The sequence below is a fragment of the Nicotiana tomentosiformis genome, chromosome 3, assembly GCF_000390325.3.
Source record: "Nicotiana tomentosiformis chromosome 3, ASM39032v3, whole genome shotgun sequence".
Lineage (NCBI taxonomy): Eukaryota > Viridiplantae > Streptophyta > Magnoliopsida > Solanales > Solanaceae > Nicotiana > Nicotiana tomentosiformis.
This window is the reverse complement of record NC_090814.1, coordinates 140304383-140330694: the sequence shown is the minus strand read 5'-3', so window position 1 is coordinate 140330694 and position 26312 is coordinate 140304383. Positions and strand designations below refer to the sequence as shown.

Below are 26312 nucleotides of genomic sequence, written 5' to 3'. Positions count from 1 at the left end.
ACTTTCAATATTATCCTTCCGAATATACAGTAATCAAACCTGATAGTACGCATTCTAGATCCAATAACCTTACATTATTAATCACAACTATCCCACTGACATGTCACACTAATACAACTCAAGTCACAACTGCGCAACTTATACCCAAAATGGAAGATGTCTCAAAGTAGAGAACTGTATTGCAAGTTCAACAAGCACTACCACAACTGCAATGTTATAAGCTCATTATATATAGTAGAACCAAGACACACGAATTTAATAATAGTAACCAACTCTTCTAAAACTCACATTAACATCACTCGCACAGACAACTCACATGCTATAGTATCAATATCTGGACCTGCAAGGCCAACTCACGTGCTATAGTATCAATATCTGGATCCGCACGGACAACTCACGTGCCAATAATATCATTATATAGATCCGCACGAACAATTCACGTGCAAATAATATAATCGACACGGTATTGACATAGGCCCCCAGTCCAAGCATATCATTACTGGATCAATCAGATAAGTACACATGTATATAATAAATGAATTAAGATTCTCATCCTCCTGAACTGGTATAAATAACACGCCATAGAATAGGCAGGTGCAAAGTGTGCTATCACCACTCAAATTGGCAAGTTATCGCAGAAATAGTAACTACCCAATTTATTCAGGGAATTAGTCTCTTTGTAACCTCAAGTGTAGTCCAGATAGTTCTCGACAAAGGTACGAATACGAGAAACATTATAACTTTACGCTTAACAGTCAACTCTAGGCATATCGTAGCCTAGGAATTCTTCTCAATATGAATACTTGCTCTGACGCCCACACATGGGCTCAAACCATACATATATGCGCACTCATAGCGCGTAGCTATCACAAATAATTAACGCAACTAGTGCCTCTATTGAGTTTAAATAAAAACACTCACCTCAAACAGGACGCCACTCTGAAACAATATGCTTCTGAGAACTCCCAGTCTCCAAATTTACGTAACACATGAATCATCGTAACTGATCCCAACTCCAGCACTCGAATGACTAACACATCTTTCATGCACGATCATCCCACTAGGAATACTTCCATAATTCTTCCGTAAGTCAAAACACAATGCACCTTCTGAAATACGCACCCTTCTTAGGGATTACCGAGCAGTTATAACATTAATCTAAATATCTAAAACTGACCATTTTGTCCAGAATTCGTGACCTTTCCTTCAAGAATAAATTTCCACATTGTATATGTAAATCATAATCCCGCACAACACACCACATCTATCATGCCATCATGTGACAAGAACAAGAATTTCGTTATTAACTCTGGTAACTAGCAAATTACATACCCGGTCATTTAGAAACCTTCCTCTTGCTTCCTTCTAGGAGGAAATCACAATACACAACATGTTCCCCACACCGGTAGAAAATATCCAGTAGAAACCATTAAGAACACTTTGAAACCCATTTGCACATAGCCAAACTATCAGAACTAAATTCCTCTAACTTGACCAAGCCACGCAGTTCACCAAACCCAAGAATATTGCCGCCAGAACATCTGCAGAGCCTCACCACATCATAATTACCCTCAAGTTGACACTTCTCCTTGTCAGAACACTATGATCCTTACCCAAATCTCACTACAATACATCATAACGTAAAACCATACCGCCCTAGGCCCATAAGCCACTGTATTCTTCTTAAACACCATAAAAGTACCACAACCGACACACCCACTCTAAAGGACCTTATGTGAATTTTAAAATTGTTTCTCTTTCCTTTTTATACTGAAATGTAGAATCCATAGTCATAAATAATTATCGCAAGTCCTGATACCATCCAATGTAAATAACCAATTCTGGCGATATACAAATTCCAAAAAATTTTCAATTGACGCATATACATTTTGAATCCATTAGAACCCTTTCGAATGTCACCCACTATGCTCAAATCCAAATTGCACCGCCCAAACGGGCTGAAAGACACATGCCTTATTAGCACAGCAACACTCGAAGGGTTAACCCTGCCTTAACACCACCGATCAAATTCATACTCCGTGCGCACTACATCCTTCAAAATAACAATTTAATCATTTCATAATTTTTCATAAAGTGAAATATAACCCGTCATTCAAGAAATTTTCTTACTCAAGACATCCTCGATCTCAACCTCTGTAAGTCATAACTAATCAACAAGTATGCCTCGCACCAAAACCAATACCGTACATAATCATGCAACCATATCGTAGATAGCAGACTCCTCCACTTGGCTCAAAGCCATAGAACAAAATACTCGATAAATCACAATACCCATATTTTATTACTGCCATAATACTGCAGTCAGTTCAACGAATATTCTTCTCAAGCTTATGCAACACCCACCATAAAATACCTCAATCATCCGCTAAGTTCGCATTTATACTCGTGACAGTCAAGTCAACTTTCTCGACCAGATTTAAATTCAAACGTCAACACATACGGCCCGCTGGTAGAAAAGAAACTCTTCACTCAACATTATAAGGAACACACCTACGTAGATTACTCCGCAGGGGATAACCCACCTGCTTAACCTCAAATTGGCATCTTGTTATACCCTTTCGCAATCATAATTACTTTGTAATCACTTAATCTTTCTGAGTCAAAACTCATTAACAAGGCATGAGAATTTAATTTGTCCCACTTTAATAACGTGAAAGATCCTTCAAAACATTCATACTCGAGACTGTACGTCACATCAAAACAAAAATCAAGCACTTAATGCCCATTTTTTCATTTCAAGGAAACAATCCTCGTCACATTCAAGTCGTCTTAACACATCCCACAGTCACATCATACTCATCACAAAGCCATTTTCACCGTTCATCGAGCCACAAATTCCACTCGTAGGGACATTACCAGACATATGGGTCCAAATGTACACGTTACAACTGAAGCTACCGAGCTTAAGCTGCGGTCTAACCCTGTCCTCAAGTCCTCCAGACTAGCCCATCACCAAAACACAGAATACATATCTCGAACCTCGTTCATGGAATCACAAGCCAGCGATGCACAACTGATGCAGCTCCAGCTCAAACTAATGTCCCTCACTTCTGTGCCCAAGGTAGCGCACATGCGCTCACGCTTCTGTGGGCCAAACGTGCTTCTGTGCATGCGCTTTGGCGCACAGACGTGTCGCTTCTGCGGGTCCTCAACAGCCTTGGCCCCTCCGCTTCTGCGCCAAATGGTCCGCAGCTGTAGACTTCGCTCCTACGACCCCCTGGCTGCTTTTGCGGCTCCGCACCTGCGGCCAAAACCTCGCAGGTGCGGTTACACCAGAAAATAGATGCTTCAGCTCTCTTTCCATGTCCAAACTCGATCCGTTAGCCATCCGTAATTTACCCGAGGCCCTCGGGACCTCAACCAAATATACCAACATGTCCCAAAACACATTACGAACTTAGTCGAGGCCTCAAATCATGCCCAACAACATCGAAACTACGAATCACCTTCCAATTCAACTTAATGAACTTTGAAGATCCAAACTTCTACAATCGATACCAAAACCTATCAATTCACGTTCATTGGCCTCAAATTTTGCTCACAAGTCATAATTGACAATACGGACCTACTCCAACTTTCGGAATCGGAATCCGACCCCGATTTCAAAAAGTCCACTCCCGGTCAAACTTCTCAAAAACCTCCAAATTCCAACTTTTGCCCAATGACCTCAAAATGACCTACGGACCTCCAAATCCACATCCGAACGTGCTCCCAATACCAGAATCACCATACGGAGCTATTCCCAAACTCGGAATCCCTAACGGACATCAATAACATTGAAATGCACTTCAACCCAAATTTATGAAATCATTCCAAAATGCCAACTTCCACAATAGGCGCTGAAACTTTCCCGGGTCATCCAAAACCCAATCCGAACATACACCCAAATCCAAAATCATCATATGAACCTGTTGGAACCTTAAAATCCTGATTCCGAGGTCGTTTTCTCAAAATATCACACCTTAGTCAATTCCTCCAACTTAAGTCTTCTGAAATTAGAATCTTCTTTCCAAATCAACTCCGAACATTCCCGAAATCTAATTCCGACCACACGTACATGTCATAATACCTGAAGTAAAGCTACTCATGGCCTCCCACTGTCGAACGACGTGCTAGGGCTCAAAAAGACCGATCGGGTAATTACATTCTCTCCGACTTAAACATACGTTCGCCCTCGAACGTGCTAAGAACTGCTCTGGAGTTATCTGAAATCACTAGTCAACACCTCGTGCACCTACCTGTGCTACCACAACCCAGTTGAGCGCATTAGCTCGATCCAGTCTAAAGATCTTCCCTTTTATTTAGTCAAGTAAGCCATAGAGTCAAATTCCAACATCCGGAATTCTCCACCAGGCCTATTTCCAACATACGAACACCGTATCAATTACTACACGATGCACCAATACATGATTGCATACCTTTGCTGAATTCACCATGCATCGCATAATTCACATGACCATAATAACCTCCTCTGACAAAAATAACCACAATTCCAAAAATCTGATGCCCACAATACACTTCATGACACATATAAGTCCTATTCCAACTCTTGCATTACTGCCACGACGGAAGAGATGTGTAGAAATTCATAACCAACTGCCGAGTCGACAAAACATTGAGTCTCTCCTCCTGACAAGAACCATTACCTCATTATGAACCAAATAACGATATTGCTCTTTAATATGCCTCATATAAACCCGTTCGCCTTGATCCCAGGTCCAAAGATCTCGTCTCACCCAGTACAAGGTGCTCAGGTAATAAGTCGCCTCAAACACTGCCAAAAAACTCATATGATGCCACAATGTGCCAACAATCTACAAACTCGAATGTGATACATAAGGAAAAACGAACTCTGGAAAGAACTACTCAACCTACGTAACTAATTAAACAACCCAAAGAATGTTATGAACCTTCCTCAGAAACTAGAAACAAAACACACAAGAACAGATATGGGGAACTGTACTCAACATCATATTGTTGCGGCATGCAACCCGATCCACACATGATATAGTTGCGGCGTGCAACCCGATTTAACCATGATACTCGTGGCGGCGTGCCACCCGATCCAAACAACGTACCCGTGGCGGCGTGCCACCCGATCCACACATGACAATAAATAGGGAAGTACCTATCAAGCCAAAATGCGTATACTTACAAAATACCTGAATGTCATTCACAAGAACGCCAAGTGCACAATACTATACCTGAGGAGACAGATAGCGCCATACGCTACAAAACTCAAGCATGACTAAGTTGCAATAAATGACATGCATCTCGAGAGCCATCCTGCTCATATAACACCACAAACTATACGAGATCTCAATATGAGTGCGGATAATTAAACCGCCTCACAACCCACATGGCATAATAGAGACTACATAGAAGGGCCGACAACAGAATTAGCATTCAAGACTGGAAGACCCCTCCGAAAACAACGCTATGCTGAAATGAACACACCCGGCCTGATATAGGGCCCACATTCACATTTAGATCCGTCCACGGACCTCAAACCGATTCTGATCATACCATGCTTGGCTAAATAGCCATGCAAGGACACACACTGACCTATTCACGACACATAAGAACATCCGTCAAATCCGAAACAAACTTCCACAATTCACAACCAACTGAATAGGGCACCTTTTAGGCCTAAACTCTCTCATTAGCGATAGTACCAAATCTCCATACTTGGTTTCAATCATTAATCAATCAAGTGACTACATGTCACGCTTATACAATCTTCTCATGGGATACGCCCCCATGACCTTCCGCACCAGGTAACAAGTCAGCACATCCATACCACCGGCCACACTAATGTTATGAAGCAAATCAAGAAGCTGCAAATCAGTACAAAAAGCCTCTTACACAGGACACCGATCTCAAGTGACGCTAAAGACAATACCAACTTACTCTAAACATATGAATTCTTCCCTGCTCATCCGAGCTCGTGTCATTCTTGTCAACACCGAACCGCAACCTTGATCCTCAGCTTCCAATTTCCCATGCCGCTCACTGCACCTAACATGCCAATACGTGAGAGTACCAGAATTCCATAATAACCCCTGATCCACTAATAGAATAAACACTTCATCATATAGAAACCTTTTACTTAGCGCATTTCAGAAGAACCAATGCAACACGTAACTAATTTCTCAAACCGCATAAAATACAACCTCATGTCGTGATCTAAACTGTCATAACTCTTCCGGAAATCCCTTTACACAACAAATCCATACGAATACCATACCTCCCAAATCAACCAAGTTGTGGTGGCGCTCAAGCCCAAGTGTACAACCACAAACTACATGTATAACTTCATGCTGGAGAAACTGGTCACTGCCATGACAGTACTGATTCAACCATTACCAACCGAGCCACATCTTCTAATTTACTCGGGACTTGCCCTAGAAATAATGATAGCTCTATTCAAAACATCATGAACCCAAATCCGCACTCATCTTGAGTGACCTTATTTCACGAGACAACGTTGTCTCCAAAACCCACAAACCATTACATACTTTCTTTGTGCGCATATTCGCATCTTCAACAGGTACACCCATTCTAATAATTCTTCCATGAATCCGAAGTTATTTTCTCTTGTTCCTCCGATGCCACACCGCAGACCGACGATAATGTAGAACACTCCAAGCCATTTTTCATAATCCACTGCAAAAGCTCAAATACTTAGCTATACTACTGGCTCGAAATCCTTAGGCACCGCACTTTGAATTTTTTTTTTGAACCCACTAGAACCATTGTTGAGAGTCACCCACTCCGACTTGCTCTCAATTATGATAAAACTCCAAGGCCCTGCTAGCACGTGAACACTTTCTCAAAGAAGCACTCTGCTGACTCACTTTCCTTGTACATCACATCTACACGAAGCATAAACTTTGAGTCTTCCCAAAGCCTGAACATGAATTGATAGGCCAATTGTAGCACACACTCCTCAAATCCTTTGCTCAAATTACCACCGATGTTTCTCTTTCCTTAGTCGTAATAACCCACCCATATGCCGATAACCAAAACCTCATAAGTAGATAACCATGCAATCCAATCGTAGGCTGTGGGGCTCTCCCACTTAGCTTGGAGCTACCATTGCATAACTCTGGAACCCACCAAGGCTCCTTATCCCCCATTGACATGATTTTGCACAATCAACCCGCCATATTCCTCGAAATCCTTCTTTTAACACTTCATGAACACTTTGAATCACTAGCCATATTTACATATCTGACCTCTTACCGGATAGCCAGTAGAATCCTTCGTAGAAGCTTTGTCAACACACACGACCGCTAACCTGCTCACAGGAGATAACCCACCTGTGAAAATTACATGCTGACATCTTCCCACAGCGCTGCACCGAGTATAATTACTACGAAATCAATAAACCACCCTGAGCCTGTTCTCATTCACTAGTTGTACAAGTCTGTTCACTCCCCATTGACGTCAACTAAATGTGCGACGATATATTCCAATCCAAAGTTATGTTGCATCCCTCTTCATATTAAGCAACTTCCTCCTGTCACACCCAATTTTCCTCAATATAGCAGCCAATATTCCAAATTAAGCCTGTAGACTTACTCACTGTCCACCATGAATCCCAAATCCATCTAACTTTCCCCCAAGCCGTGTGGCTATCTTACCACAGAACCCGTATGCTACCCTGCCACTCTCCCACTTTGGTTGAACACTCTCCTTTAAGAAACTACTCGACTATTGTTTCTTACACTTGGCCGTCTATAATTTTAGCCACTGCAAGACACCCCCCCCCCCACATGTCCTACCTCATCCTTCGTTTCTCAGTTGTTGCCTTAAATCAAAATCTATCTCTGTAGCACTTGAACCAATCGATTGCTACCAAACTTAAACCTTTCCGAAAAATATTTCTCGAGCCATCAACACTAGAAACACCTATTTGATTATGAAATTGCTACTTCCCATTATTTTTGACAACCGCTTCTCCGGCACTATTTCACAATACCCCGCCTCGAAGGCGAATTGAAGAAGACCACAACACCGGCAAATTCAACGCATCCAATCCAGGACGACGACACCACATCACAGATGAAAATTCCACCGTGCTCAAAATATGCAGTATCGTTACTCCATCAACCCAAATCTATGCGTTCGTAGTCCGATTGCCTCTCCTCCACTGAAAATAAAACACCGAACCTCTAAATCACTCATTGAGAAAAACCTCCTTTCAATTCATTCATTGCCCCTACACATAGACAAGTATCCTACCATTACTTTAATATTGTGCAATAACAACTCATGAACATCAGAGCAATTGGTGCATAGCCCCAAACCATCAGAAATACAGCTACTGAGCTGAGATGATAGAACATCCTTTCGCAAGGTGACGACATTAGCCCAATCAAATACGCAGGGAGAAACATCCTCCACTACATTAGTAGTGCCATTAAAATTCCTCAATTCCAAATTTATAACAAGCGCTTCATGCCGCACAAGATTGAATAGGAAGGAAATGAAGGCATAAGCCTCAAAGGAATCAAATCGCACGATGAGGAATAAAGAAGGGAAGTGCTCCTATCAGCCCGGTAGCCTCTCGAAGATAAGTATAGACGTCTTCGTACCGATCCGCAAGACTCTACTAGATTCGCTCATGACTCGTGAGACCTAAGTGAACCTAGTGCTCTGATACCATGTTGTCACGACCCAAAATGTATTGAAGGTCGTGATAGTGCCGGACACCGCTGTCAGGCAAACCAACAATAATTAATTAACTTGATCACTCATTATAGTATTCCGAAATCATAATTCCCTTCAATGTAATAATAAAAGATGGACTTTACAAAGTAAATAAAAATATTTTCACAATTTCAATACCAAACAACCCATAATCTCCCCAAAACCCGGTGTCACAAGTGCATGAGCATCAACTAGGAAGTAAAATAAAATACAGCATCTGTCCGGAATACAAATTGGATAGAAAAAATATAAATACCCTGAAAGAGACTCAGCTGGCTACGGATCGTAGTATATAAGAAGCTCACCTAAATCCCTGCAATCATCGTGCCTCTGCGCCCACAAGACCACTAGACATATATGTACCTGCAAAAAAACATGCAGCAAGTGTATTATGAGTATGTAAATCAACGCGTACCCAGTAAGTATCCCGTCTAACCTCGAAGAAGTAGTGACGAGGGGTCGACTCTGACACTTACTATGTGCTAACAATAAATACCGGTATTATACTTAAGCATGGATTTTATGAAATAGCTGTAAACTTAATAACAAGAAGTGAGTGGACAATTCTTTTGTTAATGGAAATTTTTTCCAAACTAATTCTCGTCATTTAACAATTTATATCTCAGGCCAAAGACGCAATATCAATTATAATTGGTTCTGAAGATTTATCATGTGCAAATTATGCCAAGGTCTTACGGTCCGATCCAACATAATATTTAAGTTGTGCACTATCGAGGGTCGAACGGCACGAACCATAGATGCATCTATCTGCTACCGAGGCGTTCGGCTCGCTCCACAAAAGAGAAAACACATTAAACAACCAATTCAAGATTTATTAAGAGGCGAATATTCCAAGAATTTCAAATTCTCGTTTAACGGTCAAGTAAATGAAGTTTAACCTTTTCCTTTCTTTTTTACAATTTCCTTTATCGAGTTTCTAAATGTTTTAAACAATTAAATTAACAAGTAGGGCGCAAACATCGAAAGTACAACACGATATGGGTCCTAGACTACCCGGACATAAGCATAATAGTAGCTATGCACGGACTCTTGTCAGCTCGTGCGTACGTAGACCCCCACAAATAGAAGCACATAATAATTTGATTTACCTATGGGGTTAATTCCCTCTAGTTAGAAAAGAGACTTACCTCGCTTAGAAATTCCATAACCGGCTCCAAAGCCTTTCCAACAACTCAAACCAATGCTCATCGCTTCAAAACTAGTCAATAAAGGTGAAAATCCATAAATATATATTCTAATAATCATTATAATTCAATTTACAACAATTTCCAACTCCGCTCGAAAATTCGATAAAAAACCACCCTCGGGCCCACGTATCCGGATTCCAAAACTTTTCAAAGATAAACATTACCCATAACCCCACGAACTCAAATATATAATTCATTCCAAATTCCATGTCCAATTTCGTGGTCAAAATCCAAAAATACCAATTTTTAAGTTTTTCTTCAAAATATCAAATTTCTACAAATTTTTATGCTTGAATCCATATAAAAATCATGTATTTATCTTGCAATGGATGGGAATAACTTACCTTGGCATAGATGATGAAACACCCCTACTTGAAGCTCTTCAAAAATCTCCCAACCAAGAGAGAATGGAAGAAAATGGGCTAAAAACCTGTTCTTAAAGAACCCTCACTGCCCAACCACGATTTCCGCTCCTGCCATCTTCTAGCCGCTCCTACGGCTCCGCATCTGCAGAAAACCCATCGCAGATGCGGCTCCAGCTCAAACCAATGGCCCTTGCTTCTGTGCCCAAGGTAGCGCACATGCGCTCACGCTTCTGCAGGCCAAACGCGCGTCTGCGCATGCGCTTCTGCGCACAGACGTGCCGCTTCTGGGGGTCCTCAGCAGCCTTGGCCCCTCCGCTTCTACGCAAAATGGTCCGCACCTGCGGACTTCACTCCTTCGATCCCCTGGCCGCTTTTGCGGCTCCGCACCTGCGGCCAAAATCTCGCAGGTGCGGTTACACCAGAAAACAGTTGCTTCAGCTATCCTTCCACGTCCAAACCCGATCCGTTAGCCATCCAGAATTCACCCGATGCTCTCGGGACCTCAACCAAATATACCAACACATCCCAAAACACATTACGAACTTAGTCGAGTCTTAAAACCATGCCCAACAACATCGAAACTGCGAATCACCCTCCAATTTAACTTAATGAACTTTGAAATTCCAAATTTCTACAATCGATGCCGAAACCTATCAATTCACGTCCGATTGGCCTCAAATTTTGCACACAAGTCATACTTGACGTTACGGACCTACTCCAACTTCCGGAATTGGAATCGGAATCCAACTCCGATTTCAAAAAGTCCACTCCCGATCAAACATCTCAAAAACCTTCAAATTCCAACTTTCGCCCAATGACCTCAAAATGACCTACGGACCTCCAAATCAACATCCGATGCGCTCCCAATACTAGAATCACCATACGGAGCTATTCTTAGACTCGGAATCCCAAACGGATATTGATAACATTGAAATGCACTTCAACCCAAATTTATGAAATTATTCCACAATAGGCGCTGAAACGTTCCCAGGTCATCCAAAACCCGATCCGAAATACGCCCAAGTACAAAATCATCATACGAACCTGTTGGAACCTTCAAATCCCGATTCTGAGGTCGTTTACTCAAAAAATCACACCTTAGTCAATTCCTCCAACTTAAAGCTTCTGAAATTAGAATCTTCTTTCCAAATCAACTCCGAACTTTCCCGAAATCTAATTCCGACCACACGTACAAGTCATAATACCTGAAGTGAAACTAGTCATGGCCTCCAACTGCCGAACGACGTGCTACATCTCAAAACGACCAGTCGGGTGGTTACATGACTTACCTCAAACCATGTAATTCTTTACTCCGCTATGCCTTTGCCTCGCAAATTTTCCCCTAAAAGCCTTGTATCTAGTCACAATTAATTCGATTCAGTCAATAGAAATCATAGGAATTTATTCCATATGAAAATACTAATTTTCCAACAAAATCTGAAATTTAACTCAAAAATCGTTCGTGGCGTCCACGTCTCGGAATTCGGTGAAACTCACAAAATCTGACAACACATTCAATTACGAGTTCAACCATACTAATTTCACTCAAATCCGACTCTAATCGGTATTCAAATCCCAAAAATTCATTTTATGAAATTTCTACAATTTCTTCCAATTTTCCATCTCAAAATACTGATTAAATGATGAAAACAATGATATATTCATGTATGTTAACCAAATATGAGTTAGAATCTACCCCGATGAATTTCATTGAAAATCCCACGGAACATCGCCACAAACCGAGCTCCCAAAGTCCAAAAATGAAATAATACCCTAACCCCCGGCTATATAGTACCAAGTCTTCTCTCCCAATGTGCGGTCCGCACATTTTCAAGTGTTGCCGCACATTTCCAAGTTCTGCAGCCGCAGTCCAAATTGTGCGGCCGCACATCACAGTGACAGCTTACTAGGATTCAGTAAACAGCCCATAAGTTTCTGTATAAATGTCCAAATGATTAATGCTATACCTTTCTGGAAACAAGATTCAAAAGGATACAACTTTCATTTTTGAATCTTCTCCAAATTCGTTGTAGATTAAACGATATAAGCCTCCGAAGTCGGACCATCGAACCTGCAGAACCCCTGAAGTGCGACAGCACTCAAAATTGTGATGTCCGCACTTTTTCTCTAAAGTGCGGCCGCACTCAAAATTGTGCGGTCCACACTTTTCCTCTGAAGTGCTGCCGCGAGAAGAATTGTGCGGTCCGCACTTTTCCTCTGCGTTTTGCACTTTTCCAAAAGTTCCAGAACAACATCAGAGTGCCGAAATGCCCGGACTCGCTCAAAGCGCACTCTGAAACTCACCGAGCCACTCGGGATCCCGTTCAAATATACCAACAAGTCCCGTAACATAATACAGATGTACTCGGGGTTTCAAATCACGTCAAACAACATCGAAATTACAATTCACACCTCGATTCGGACTTATGAGTTTCAAACTTTTCAATTTACAAAACTCTTGTCGAAACACATTAAATGAATTCGGAATGACTTAAAATTTAGCACACAAGTCATAAATGACATAACGGAGCTATTCTAATTTTTGGAAATCTCAATCTAAGTCTGATATCAATAAAGTCAACTCCCCGGCCAAACTTCCAAACTTAAATTTCTATTTTAGCCATTTCAAGCCTAATTTAGCTACGGGCTTCCACATAATTTTCCGGACACGCTCCTAAGTCCAAAATCACCATACAGAGCTATTGGAACCATCAAAACTCCATTCAGGAGTCGTTTAACCAAAAAGTCAAATCGGTCCACTCTTTTTATTTAAGCTTCTAAACAAGGATTGTTCTTTCAATTAAATCCCGAATCATCCGAAAACCAAAGCCGACAATTTACACAAGTCATAGTACACATTACGAAGCTGCTCAAGACTTCAAATTGTCTAAAGGAGCGTAGATGTTCAAAACGAGAAGTCGGGTCGTTACAAAAACCCTTCCCAACTATCCGCTGGGCCTTTAAATATGAAATCACTCTACTGGGAACATAGTATGAAGAACCTCTCCACTTAATCCTCGGCAACCTCAGCATCGCCAATGTCACAGTCTTAGCGTGACAATCTAGAACATCATGGCATGGAGACAACCAATCCATACCCAATATCACGTCAAAATCAACCATGCTAAGCAACAAGAGATCAACTCTAGTATCCAAACTCCCAATGGTCACTACATATGACCGATATACACGATCCACAATAATAGTATCGCCCACTGGCATAGAGACATGAACAGATGAATCTAAGGACTCACAGGGCATATCTAAATGATGAGCAAAGTACGATGATACATATGAATAATTGGAACCAGGGTCAAAAAGTACAGATGCCTCTCTGTGGAAAACTGAGGCAATACTTGTGATCACTGCGTCTGAAGCAACAATATATGGCCTGGCAGGAATAGCATAGAATCAAGCCTGACCGCCGCCTGATCAGCCTCCCCCTCTAGGGCGACCCCTAACTGACTGAGCTCCACCCCGAGCTGGCTGAGCGGGTGGTGAAGTAACGGGAGCTGCAGTCGTAGGCTGACTCCTCTGTTGAGCTGGACCTCAAGTAATGTGGGGACAATACCTCTTGATGTGACCCATATCTCCACACTCGAAACAACTCCTCCCTACGAATGGCAGTGGTGACTGGAGAGAGCCCCGAGCACCAGAATACCCGCTAGAAGAACTCGGTGTCGATGATCCCTGAACTGAAGGTGCATGGGATGAACTCTGAACTGGTAGGGCACTGAGATATGACTGGCCATGATGAAAACTATATGAACCATGGATGGATGATGCACCACGGTGAACTGGACGACCCGTTTGAGCGTGCCTGTAAAGTCGACCCCTGCCGCGGTAAAACTGACCCCTGAAGGAACACCTCTGAAATCACCTGATCCACGAGGTCTCTTGGCCTCCCTCTCACCCCTCTCCTAACTGCGGACCATCTCTATCTGCCGAGCAATGTCGACAACCTAATAAAAAGTAGCACCATATACCCTCTCCCCAGTCATAAGCAACCACAACTAATATGTGAGGCATCGACGAACCCTCGAATCCTCTCCCTATCATTAGGGAACTAGACAAACTGCGTACGAACCAACTCATAAAACCTCATCTCGTACTGCATCACAGACATGCCATCCTGACGAAGTTGCTCAAACTGTCTACGCAGATCCTCTCTACGAGATCAATACCGACATAATGATATGATGTATCAATAAATTACAACAGAGACTAAGATATGATATGCAAGTGACAGATGTAACTGAGTACAAAATTATATTTTAAAATAAATAGTTCAACAGCAATATGACCCATGTGGGTCCCAAAATATATCAGCGTGTAGTCTAAACATGATCTTTAATATGAGTTTCAGCTCAATTTCTTTAACACATAAAACTACATAGAAAATGCCAAGATTATTTGACTACAAAATTCCACTGAACCAATTTCATCACAATTTCTATGATGCACGCCCACACGCCCGTCACTTAGCATGTGCTTCATCTCCAAACAATTCATACAACACGTAATTCAGGGATTCATACCCTCAGAACCAGGGATTCTTTACTCCGCTATGCCTTTGCCTCACAAATTTGCCTCTGAAAGCCTCGTATCTAGTCACAATTAATTCGATTCAGTCAATACAAATTATAGAAATTTATTCTATATGAAAATACTAATTTTCCAACAAAATCTAAAATTTAACTTAAAAATTGCTTGTGGGGCCCACGTCTTGGAATCCGGCAAAACTCATAAAATCCAACAATCCATTCAATTACAAGTTCAACCATACTAATTTCACTCAAATGCGACTCCTAATCGGTATTCAAATCCCAAAAATTTGTTTTATGAAATTTCTATAATTTCTCCCAAATTTTCATCTCAAAATACTGATTAAATGATGAAAAGAATGATATATTCACGTATGTTAACCAAATCTGAGTTAGAATCACTTACCCCGATGAATTTCTTGAAAATCTCCCGAAAGATCGCCACAAACCGAGCTCCTAAAGTCCAAAAATGAAATAATACCCTAACCCTCGTCTATATAGTACCAAGTCTGCTCTCCCAATGTGGTCCGCATATTTTCAAGTGTTGCCGCACATTTCCAGGCTTCAGTAAAATGCCCATACGTTTCTGTACAAATGTCCAAATGATTAATGCTATACCTTTCTGGAAACTGGATTCAAAGGGCTACAACTTTCGTTTCGGACCATCGAACCTGCAGAACCCCGGAAGTGCGGCCGCACTCAAAATTGTGATGTCCGCACTTTTCCTTTGAAGTGCGGTCGCACTCAAAATTGTGCGGTCCGCACTTTTCCTTTGAAGTGCAGCCGCGAGAAGAATTGTGCGGTCCGCACTTTTCCTCTGCAGTCTGCACTTTTCCAAAAGTTCCAGAACAACATCAGAGTGCTGAAATGCCCGGACTCGGTCAAAACTCACCCCGAAACTAACCGTGCCACTCGGGATCCCGTTCAAATATACCAACAAGTCCCGTAACATAATACGGACGTACTCTGTGTTCCAAATCACGTCAAACAACATCAAAATTACAATTCACACCTTGATTCGGACTTATGAGTTTCAAACTTTTCAATTTACAAAACGCATGCCGAAACATATTAAATGAATTCGGAATGACTTCAAATTTGGCACACAAGTCATAAATTACATAACGGAGCTATTCTAATTTTCGTAAATCTCGATCAGAGTCTGATATCAATAAAGTCAACTCCCCGGTCAAACTTTCAAACTTAAATTTTTATTTTATTTACTTCAAGCCTAATTTAGCTACGGGCTTCCAAATAATTTTACGGACACGCTCCTAAGTCCAAAATCACCATACGGAGCTATTGGAACCATCAAAACTGCATTCTGGATTCGTTTGCACAAAAGTCAAATCGGTCCATTCTTTTCATTTCAGCTTCTAAACAAGGATTGTTCTTTCAATTAAATCCTGAATCATTCGAAAACAAAAACCGACAATTCACACACGTCATAGTACATACTACGAAGCTTCTCAAGACTTCAAATTGTCGAAAGGAGCGTAGATATTCAAAACGACAAGTCGGGTCATTACAACAACCCTTCCCAACCATCCGTTGGGCCTTCAAATATGATTTCACTCTACTAGGAACATAGTATAGAGAACCTCTCCACTCAATCCTCGGCAATCCCAGCATCACCAATGTCACAGTCTTAGCGTGACAATCTAGAATAGCATGACATGGAGATAACCAATCCATACCCAAGATCACGTCAAAATCAACTATGCTAAGCAAAAAGAGATCAACTCTAGTATCCAAACTCCCAATGGTCACTACATACGACCGATATACACGATCCACAATAATAGTATCGCCCACTGGCATAGAGACATGAACAGATGAATCTAAGGACTCATGGGCATATCCAAATGATGAGCGAAGTACGATGATTCATATGAATAATTGGAACCAGGGTCAAATAGTGTAGAGGCCTCTCTGTGGCAAACTGAGACAACACATGTGATCACTGCGTCTGAAGCAACAGCATCTGGTCTGACAGGAATAGCATAGAATCAATCCTGACCGCCGCCTGATCGGCCTCCCCCTCTAAGGCGACCCCTAACTGACTGAGCTCCACCCCGAGCTGGCTGAGCGGGTGGTGAAGTAACGGGAGCTGCAGTCGTAGGCTGACTCCTCTGCTGAGCTGGACCTCAAGTAATGCGGGGACAATACCTCTTGATGTGACCCATATCTCCACACTTGAAACAACCCCTCCCTACGAATGGTGGTTGTGACTAGAGAGATCCCCGAGCACCAGAATACCTGCTAGAAGAACCCGGTGCCGATGAGCCCTGAACTGAAGGTACATGGGATGAACTCTGAGCCGGTAGGGCACTGAGAGATGACTGGCCCTGATGATAACTATATGAACCATGGTTGGATGATGCACCACGGTGTACTGGACGACCCGTCTAAGCGTGACTGTAAGGTCGACCCCTGCCACGGTAAAACTGACCCCCTGAAGGAACACCGCTGAAATCACCTGATCCACGAGGTCTCTTGGCCTCCCTCTCACCCCTCTCCTAACTGCGGACCATCTCTATCTACCGAGCAATGTCAACAACCTCATCAAAAGTAGCACCAGATACCCTCTCCCTAGTCATAAGCAACTGCAACTGATATGTGAGGCCATCGACGAGCCTCTGAATCCTCTCCCTATCAGTGGGAACTAGCCAAACTACGTGACGAACCAACTCAGAAAACCTCATCTCATACTACGTCACAAACATGCCATCCTGACAAAGCTGCTTAAACTGTCTACGTAGCTCCTCTCTGCAAGACTGTGTTACGAACTTCTCCAAGAAGAGAACGGAGAATTCCAGCCATGTAAGTGGTGCTGTACCGATCGGCCTGCGCCTCTCATAAGCCTCCCACCATCTGAAGGCAATCCCAGAAAACTGAAAAGTAGTGAACGAGACCCCACTGGTCTCCAGAATACCCGATGCCTGAAGCATCCACTCACACCTATCCAGAAAACCCTGAGCATCCTCTGACTCAGCACCACTAAATGATGGAGGTCGAAGCCTCCCAAATCTCTCAAGCCTCCTCTGCTCATCGTCTTCAATAATGGGGACTATCGGGGCCTGAGCAGCTGCAACCGGTTGGGCTGGTAATGCCCCCGGTATCTGAAGTCCCTGCACTACCTAATACAAAGTATGGGCAACAGGGGTAAGAGTACCTCCCCCGGCTTGAGAAGTGACTGGTGCGGCTTGAGCCGAAACCACCTGAGCAATGCAAGTGCAAACTGTCAATATCTGGGCCAAAGTCTCCTGAAGGCCTGGAATTATCATGGGCACAGTAGGTGCCTGAGCTGAAGCAACTGGTGGGTCTGCAGGTGTTGCCCTAGTTGTACCTCTGCCCCTAAGGGTTCGGCAGCCTCTCGAAGATAAGTACAAATGTCTCCGTATCGATCCGCAAGACTCTACTAAACCTGCTCATGACTCGTGAGACCTATGTAACCTAGGCTCTGATACCAACTTGTCACGACCCAAAATCTGCATGTCGTGATGGCGCCTATCTCAATATTAGGCAAACCGACAACCTCAATAAAACACAATATCTTTTAAGCTTGAAAACATAATGTTTGAATGCAATAGAAAACCTCACAAATACGGATATAAAACACTCCCAAAACCCGGTGTCACTTAGTACATGAGCATCTAAATGATAACAAAGTCTGACTGATAAAAACACTGTCTGAAAATATAGAACAGTACAATAATTGAAAGAAATAGAGTCAAGGTCAGCGGACGCCAGACAGCTACCTTGTCCAGAAGCCGTGTCCAGAAGCACCTGGATCTGCACACGAGGTACAGAGTATAGTATGAATATAAATTGAGTGTAGTTTTCAAATTTTATACATAAAAAATCCATTGAAGAGAAAACTTTTTTTTGTGTATGATATAAAAATTGTACAAATATAATATCAACTGAATTATAGCCATGTTATATTATTCAAAATTCTTAGCTTTGTAAAATTTTAAATATCAAGACTTCTAACATAGTTCAGATAATATAGGATTTAATAAATAAGTTTTTAGTTTTTATTTTTACTTTTGGATATCAAATCAATTTTGTTTCAAAACCACGTACCTTTAAACTTCTTGATATTGATGTCCAAAATATTAGGAGTGTCGAATAGTTCAATACAAAAGATTTAATGAGCAATATTTTTTATTGATAGCAAAGTATTAAATATTATTAACAATATTAAAGAATATTTTAATCAACGTGTAATATATATTTAAAGGGAAAAGACGATCAATATATAGATATAGATAAATCAATATTAATCAACATGGTTGTAACATAAATTGCATTACTACATATACATTTTGTGCCGTGAGAATTATCCTTCGCCAAAAAGTTTACAATTACATAAAGGCATATGATGAAGTCATTGTTTATCTGATTAAAAATTAAAAATAATCCTATCTCTTCTTTCACTATGTTATATCGCATGTTATTTCTGAATGATTGAGTTGATAACATATTTGAATAAATTATTTAATAGTATATCCACGTATATTTCTTTAGCAAAGACCTTGAATTTTGACTTCGAAACTAATACATATTGATTAGTCAGTTCCAATATTAAGTATACAATTATCTTTAAACTTTTAAAAAAGTGTGAATATATATTTGTAAGTAACTTGTTTCTGCAATGAACTAAAACTAATTTAAGCTAATTTCAATCTCCTAAATGTATTAGTAAAAAATAAATATTACACGCGAAATTATATGCGGATGACAGGGCAATATACGTGGATTACTAGGAAGATGACAACTCGAGTGTCACATTAAAAGATTCACGATTTATAACCGGTACGAGCAAATCACTCACGAGGCAAAAGAGTGCGGTTGCTCGAGCCTAAATTACTCAGTGAAGAGACATAGGCAGGATGAATCAAGACAGTAAAGAGGAAAGATTCATGAGCCTCTAATTAATGTGGAAGAAGAATCGGAACCGTTACAGAATCTTCATGAACAGTTACGGTTGCAAATTATAATATTTCATTAATGTCATTAATGCTCATAATGATTCGGTCATAAAAGGGAAAAAATGTTATATTTGTAAATTCCTATATAAGGGAAGGGAGTTTCACTTGTAAGGACACGTTCTGATTATTATTGGAATATAATTATTTTTCTTGTGCTTTTAATTGATTATTTTATCATTTTTTATTCTAATTTCCTTTCTTATTTCTGAGAGAATATTGAATTTCTTGATTATCAGTAACCCGAGTACTTCTAAAAATAGGCTCTAACTGAGAATCCAATTCTTTGGTTAAACAAATTGGTTCTGTTACCGGCAATCTGATAATCTTCTCTTACTTTCCAAATCACTCTCTCTCAACTGAATCATGTCGAATGTCAATGACAACAACCAACAGGTGGAAGGAACTACAGTTCCGTCACCTCAAGGAACCCCACGCAATTCAATAGAAGCATCACCAGAAAGATCCACTACTCATAACAATGAATAAACTGTCGGGAAGGATGTTGTGAAGCAGTTAATTGTTGAGTACGTGAATGATGCTCTCCAGGCTTTCGTGAGGGGACTACCAGCTGTGCCACCCACACCTCCACTAAACAATACTACAACTGTGGAAATTCCACGGTCAGGGTTGGTTAATTCTGGAAGCGGAGGAACTCCCAACGAGTCACATGATGGGAGACCAGGTACGCCTAATAATTTTGATTTACAAACTTTAATACTAACCTTGCAGAAACAGGTGAAAGAACAAAACGACTGTATTGTGCAAATACCCGGCGTACCACCTGTGATCAAAGGAGTTGATTTCGACAAATATTCACACCAAACATGGAAACCAAGCACAACTCCATTACCAATTCCCAAAAAATTCAAAATGCCTGACATCCCAAAATACGATGGAACGACCGATCCATGTGACCACGTTACTGCAGTCACCACGGGAGTAAAAGGCAATTATTTAACCAAGAAGGAGATTGAATCTATGCTGGTCAAAAATTTTGGGGAAACACTTACTAAAGGAGCGTTAACACAGTACTCTCTTTTACCTGAATATTCTATTGACTCTTTTGCTGAGCTTGCAGATCTATTTATAAAAGCACACTCGGGTGCACAAAAAGTTGAAAAGAAAATGGAGGACATATTCAAAGTAAAGTAAGGAGATACAGAATTGCTTCGAGAATTTGTAGACAAATTCCAACGTGAAAGAATGTTGCTGCCAAGAGTACCTGATAATTGGGCTGCCATGGCATTTGCAAGCAATTTAAATGAGAAAAGTTTAGAAGCTACGAGGAGGTTTAAAGAGAGCCTACGAGAATTCCCTGCCATGACATGGAATGATGTCTATAATAGGTACAGTACCAAATTACGGATCGAAGAAGATATCATAGCTCAATCAAGGGTTGAAGAAAACGCAGGTTCGAGGCTGTCAGAATATGAGAAGAGGTCCAGTAAGAATAGGTACGAACCGTATATGGGACCTTCGGGGCAAGAAGCTCGTTCCAAATTCGAAAACGTGTGGGTTGATCACAGGTTCGCAAATAGAGATTCAGGTTCGTCATCGTCGAGATTCAGAAAAGATTGAGGTGAATGCAACAGAGATGCTAATATAAACGCAAGGATTGGGGACTACAATTTTAACGCGAGTACCTCCGAATTGGTCGTTGTTTTAAGAAGTATGGGGGATAAGGTACGATGGCCTAAAGAGATGAGATCAAATCCAAATAGAAGAAACCTAGACTTTTGGTGCGAGTTCCATAATGACCACGGCCATAGAACATCAGACTGCAGATTATTACAAGGTGAGGTGAAACATTTATTGAAGCAGGGCTATCTGACGGAATTGTTCAGCGAGAAAGACAAACAAGCTTACATGAAAAATAGGCAAGAGCCCCCAAAACCTCCATCTCCAAAGAGAACAGTAAATGAGATAAACGAAGGAGAAGAAGTCAACGGCGTAACCTATACAGCTACGAGGAAAATAACAAAGTTCACAATAACTCACAGGAAACGAACTCGCCAAACTCTGGAAGACGGTAACATAACCTTTGATAATGCAAATGCTGATATATTAATCATTCCTCACAACGATGCACTGGTAATATCTTTACTTATACATGATACTAATGTAAAATAAGTTTTGATTGACCCAGGTAGCTCCGTGAACATCATTCTATTACGAGTGGTGAACGAAATACTGATGGGCGATCGTGTAGTTCCAAAAGCACGTTCTTTATTTGGGTTTGATAACTCAACCGTTGTTACAAAGGGCGAGATTGAACTAAGCATATACGCAGAAGGGGTCATCAAAGAAACAAAATTTCAAGTGATAGACACGGATATGGCCTATAATGTGATTCTTTGGAGGCCGTGGATTCATGATATGGATGTTGTGCCATCCACATTACATCAGGTTATCAAATTCCCTTCAAAATGGGGAATTCAACAAATTCGAGGAGATCAACAAACTTTAAGGAGCATCAATTCGGTGATACAACCAAGTCAAAAAGATACGAATGCAAGTCAAAAAGGTATGAGTGCAAGTCAAACAATTGCAGGTGCAAGTGAGAAAGATGCGGTAAATCAAATTTCAATAGAAATTGTAACAAAACAAACAGACATGGACTCCAGACCATATGTAATTCAAGAGCCAGAGGAGAATGAAAATATTAAAACAACGATTGAGGAGCTTGAAGTTGTTCCACTATTCGAACAATGGCCAGATCGAAGAATTCATATTGGAGCAAGGATAAATCCAGATATGAGAGGTAAGTTAATTGAATATTTAAAAGCTAACACGAATTGTTTCGCATGGTCCCATTCAGATATGACAGGTATACCTCCGGAGGTGATGACTCATAAATTAAATGAAGATCCATCATACATACCTGTCAAACAAAAGAAAAGGAAGCAAGGATCATTCAAAAATCAAGTGATCGATGAAGAGGTACATAAACTCTTAAAGATCGATTCAATACGCGAGGTAAAATATCCTAACCGGTTAGCTAATACTGTGGTAGTTCCGAAAAAGAATGGTAAATGGAGAGTTTGTGTGGATTACACTAACTTAAATAAAGCATGCCTGAAGGATTCATTCCCTTTACCACATATAGATCAATTGATTGATGCTACCGCAGGCCACAAATTATTAAGCTTTCTAGATGCGAATTCTAGTTACAATCAAATAAAAATAGACCCCTTAGACGAAGAAAAAACTTCATTTATTACAAACAGGGGGACTTATTGTTACAAAGTCATGCCTTTTGGCTTGAAAAATGCTGGACCCACGTATCAAAGGTCGGTGACCAAGATGTTCCAAGAAAACCTGGGGAAGACGATGGAAGTGTACATTGATGATATGTTGGTCAAATCTACACAAGTAGAAGATCATTTTCAACATCTTTCAACTACCTTCGAGATCCTCCGCAGATATAATATGAAACTGAACCCAGAAAAGTGCGCTTTTGGCGTAGCTTCGGGTACGTTTCTAGGCTTTCTCGTATCTAATAGAGGAATTGAAGTAAATCCTACACAGATTAAAGCTATTGAAGAAATACCTGATATACTCACAAGCAAAAAAGAAGTACAAAGATTGACAGGTAGGATTGCAGCTCTGGGAAGATTCATTTCAAGATCTTCAGAGAAAAGCTTTAAATTCTTTTCAGTATTGAAGAAGCAAAATCAGTTTGAATGGACTAAAGAATGCCGACAAGCCCTCAAAGATTTGAAGGCATACTTAACAAATCCTCCCCTACTGTCCAAACCAAGGGATGGAGAAAGACTATTTGTATATCTTGCAGTTGCAGAAGTAGCTATAAGTGTAGTTTTAGTAAGGGAGGACAAAGGTACGTAGACTTTATTTACTGATGGCTCTTCAAATGTCAAAGGAGCCGGTTTAGGTATTGTCTTAATCCCACCCTCAGGTGAAAGTATAAGACAAGCAATTAAATGTTACCCTATTACTAATAATGAAGCAGAGTATGAAGCTGTAATTTCAGGTTTGGAACTAGCACGAGAACTCTCCATAGAGCAGATCATGAGTAAAAGTGACTCTCAACTGGTAGTCAATTAGATGCTTACACTGCTAGAGAGGCACGAATGCAACAATACTTGGAAAAGGCACGAGAACTGGTCAGGTAATTCCAATCATGGAAGGTCGTGCAAATACCCCGGGAAGAAAACGCAGAAGTAGACGCGTTGGCTAACCTTGCTTCAGTTGCAGAAGTAACAAGTGAAGAAAATGCTATTGTAATACATTTATTTCATTTAGCATTTGACCAGGATAAACATGAGGTAAGCTTTAATAATTTAACCTGGGATTGGAGAAACGAGATTGTTAATTTTTTGCAGTACGGGATCGTACCTGAAGGCAAGAAAGAATCTCAAGTGCTTCGACGAAAAGCTGCTCGTTACTGCCTAATTCGAGATAATTTATATCGAAAAATGTTTGGCAATCCTTTAGCAAGGTGCCTTGGACTAAACTAAACGGAGTACGTGATGAGGGAAGTACATGAAGGACATTGTTGAAATCACGCAGGTGAAAAATCTTTAGTTAAAACACTAATCAGGGCAGGATACTACTGGCCTAAAATGGAAGAAGATGCGAAATATTTTGTAGCCAAATGTGATAAATGTCAACGATATGCCAACAATATGCATCGACCTGCAGAGTTATTACATACAGTTATTTTCCTATGGCCATTTATGAAATGGGGAATGGATATAGTAGGGTCTTTACCACAAGCTAAAGGAAAGGTACGGTTCTTATTAGTGTTAACATATTACTTTTCAAAATGGGTAGAGGCAGGAGCTTTCAAACAGGTAAGAGAGAAGGAGGTGAAAGACTTCATTTGGCGAAACATTATATGCCGGTTTGGAGTCCCAAAAGAAATCGTATGTGATAATTGCCCATAATTTATAGGCTCAAAAATCACGGAGTTCTTTCAAAGTTGGCAAATCAAATGAATAACCTCTTCACCTTACTATCCCGTGGAAAATGGACAAGTTGAGTCAATGAACAAGATTATTATCAATAATTTGAAGAAGAGACTAGAAAAATCGAAAGGGAATTGGCATGAAGAATTACCAGGAGTGTTATGGGCTTATAGAACCATAGCAAAAAGAACCATGGGAGAAACTCCATTTTTGCTTGTGTACGGTTTAGAAGCTTTAATCCCGGTTGAAATAGGAGAACCAAGCACGAGATTCACATTGGCAACGGAAGAGTTGAACGATGAGGAATTAAGAACAAATTTGGATTTACTCGAACAAAGAAAAGAAGCAGCTTTAATACGGATGGCAAGACAAAAGCAAATCATAGAACGATACTACAACAGAAAGGCTCACCTCAGGTACTTCAAAATTAGGGACTTCGTTCTTAAAAAGGTTTTCCAATCAACAAAAACAACCAGAGTAGGAAAGTTAAATCCAAATTGGGAAGGACCCTATAAAGTTTGAGGTATCGCTGGAAAAGGTGCCTACGAGTTAGAAACCATGGATGACAAGGTTTTACCCTCGAGTTGGAATGCTGTTCATTTAAAGAAATACTATTTCTGAGCAAAAGAAATAACCACGGTCAGGTATCGTTCAATTACGATTTTTGTTTTTTGTACAGTTAAAATTATAGTGACAATTTTAGATGATAGATAAAAAGCTAGCCCACACCAAATGATGATAATAGACCTGAGGGACACGCAGAAGCAACATTATTCCTGGTCTAGGGTTGCAACCTTTCTGATGGAAATATAAAGGGTTAAGCAGTCATCATCTAAATTATATATACCTCCGAGTCCCGTATGTTTTTCCTTCTCAGGAAATGGACCATATGAAAGGAATAATCAAGTACTCGAGATTTCATACTTCAAAGCTCAAACACTTGGGGGACTATATATATATATATATAAGAAAGGCAAAGAAGACTGGAAAAGTCAGAATTCAAGTCAAGCCCATGGTCTACCCAACAAATCAAAAGTTAAGAGCAAAGTCAAGAGCCAAAAACGCAAGCCTGATTCAAAAACATATGAAGAATACACTCGTGGATGTAAATTTCAAAATCTTATGAATGTTTAGGTTAAAGGCAATATTTAGTCATGGGTTGCAAGATATACCCTTAAATTTTGTAAAATCTGTTGTAAAGAAAACAGTTACGAAAGAGTTATAGATGATACTTGAATACATGTAAAGTGTTATACAATTTGAAAGTTCGAATGATACAAAACTTCCTCAAAGTTATTCAAAGAAATGTGTGTGTTCCTATTTCTTCTTTCGTATGTTTACACCATTATGACGTTGAGACGTCTTCTTCATTAAGTGTCATTTATAAAAGGGCCCTCTTTTATAATTTGTACATGTTCAAAAAGTCATGGAGTATTGAAGCATTTTTAAATACATAATAAAAGAGTAGAACAGAAACTCAAAAAGAAATATTATATAAACCCGGTTAAAACTAAGTGTAAACTTAGTTCAAACC

At 40.5% G+C, this 26312-nt stretch overlaps 1 protein-coding gene across 1 annotated transcript; it reads left to right on the top strand.

Annotated features, from left to right (window-relative positions):
* The first annotated feature begins 24856 nt into the window (after positions 1-24856).
* On the top strand, positions 24857-26003 carry LOC138908579 (uncharacterized). The gene is made up of 2 exons (XM_070199256.1): positions 24857-25194; positions 25913-26003. Exons 1-2 carry the CDS (start codon positions 24857-24859, stop codon positions 26001-26003), a joined length of 429 nt encoding a protein of 142 aa, XP_070055357.1.
* The last annotated feature ends 309 nt before the right edge of the window (positions 26004-26312 follow it).

Excerpts from the sequence above, each read along its gene's own strand:
- LOC138908579 (XM_070199256.1), top strand. The coding sequence starts at position 24,857 with ATGAACAAGATTATTATCAATAATTTGAAGAAGAGACTAGAAAAATCG. Across the intron at positions 25,195-25,912 it reads AACAGAAAGGCTCACCTCAG|GTTAAAGGCAATATTTAGTC; the intron begins GTACTTCAAAAT and ends ATGAATGTTTAG.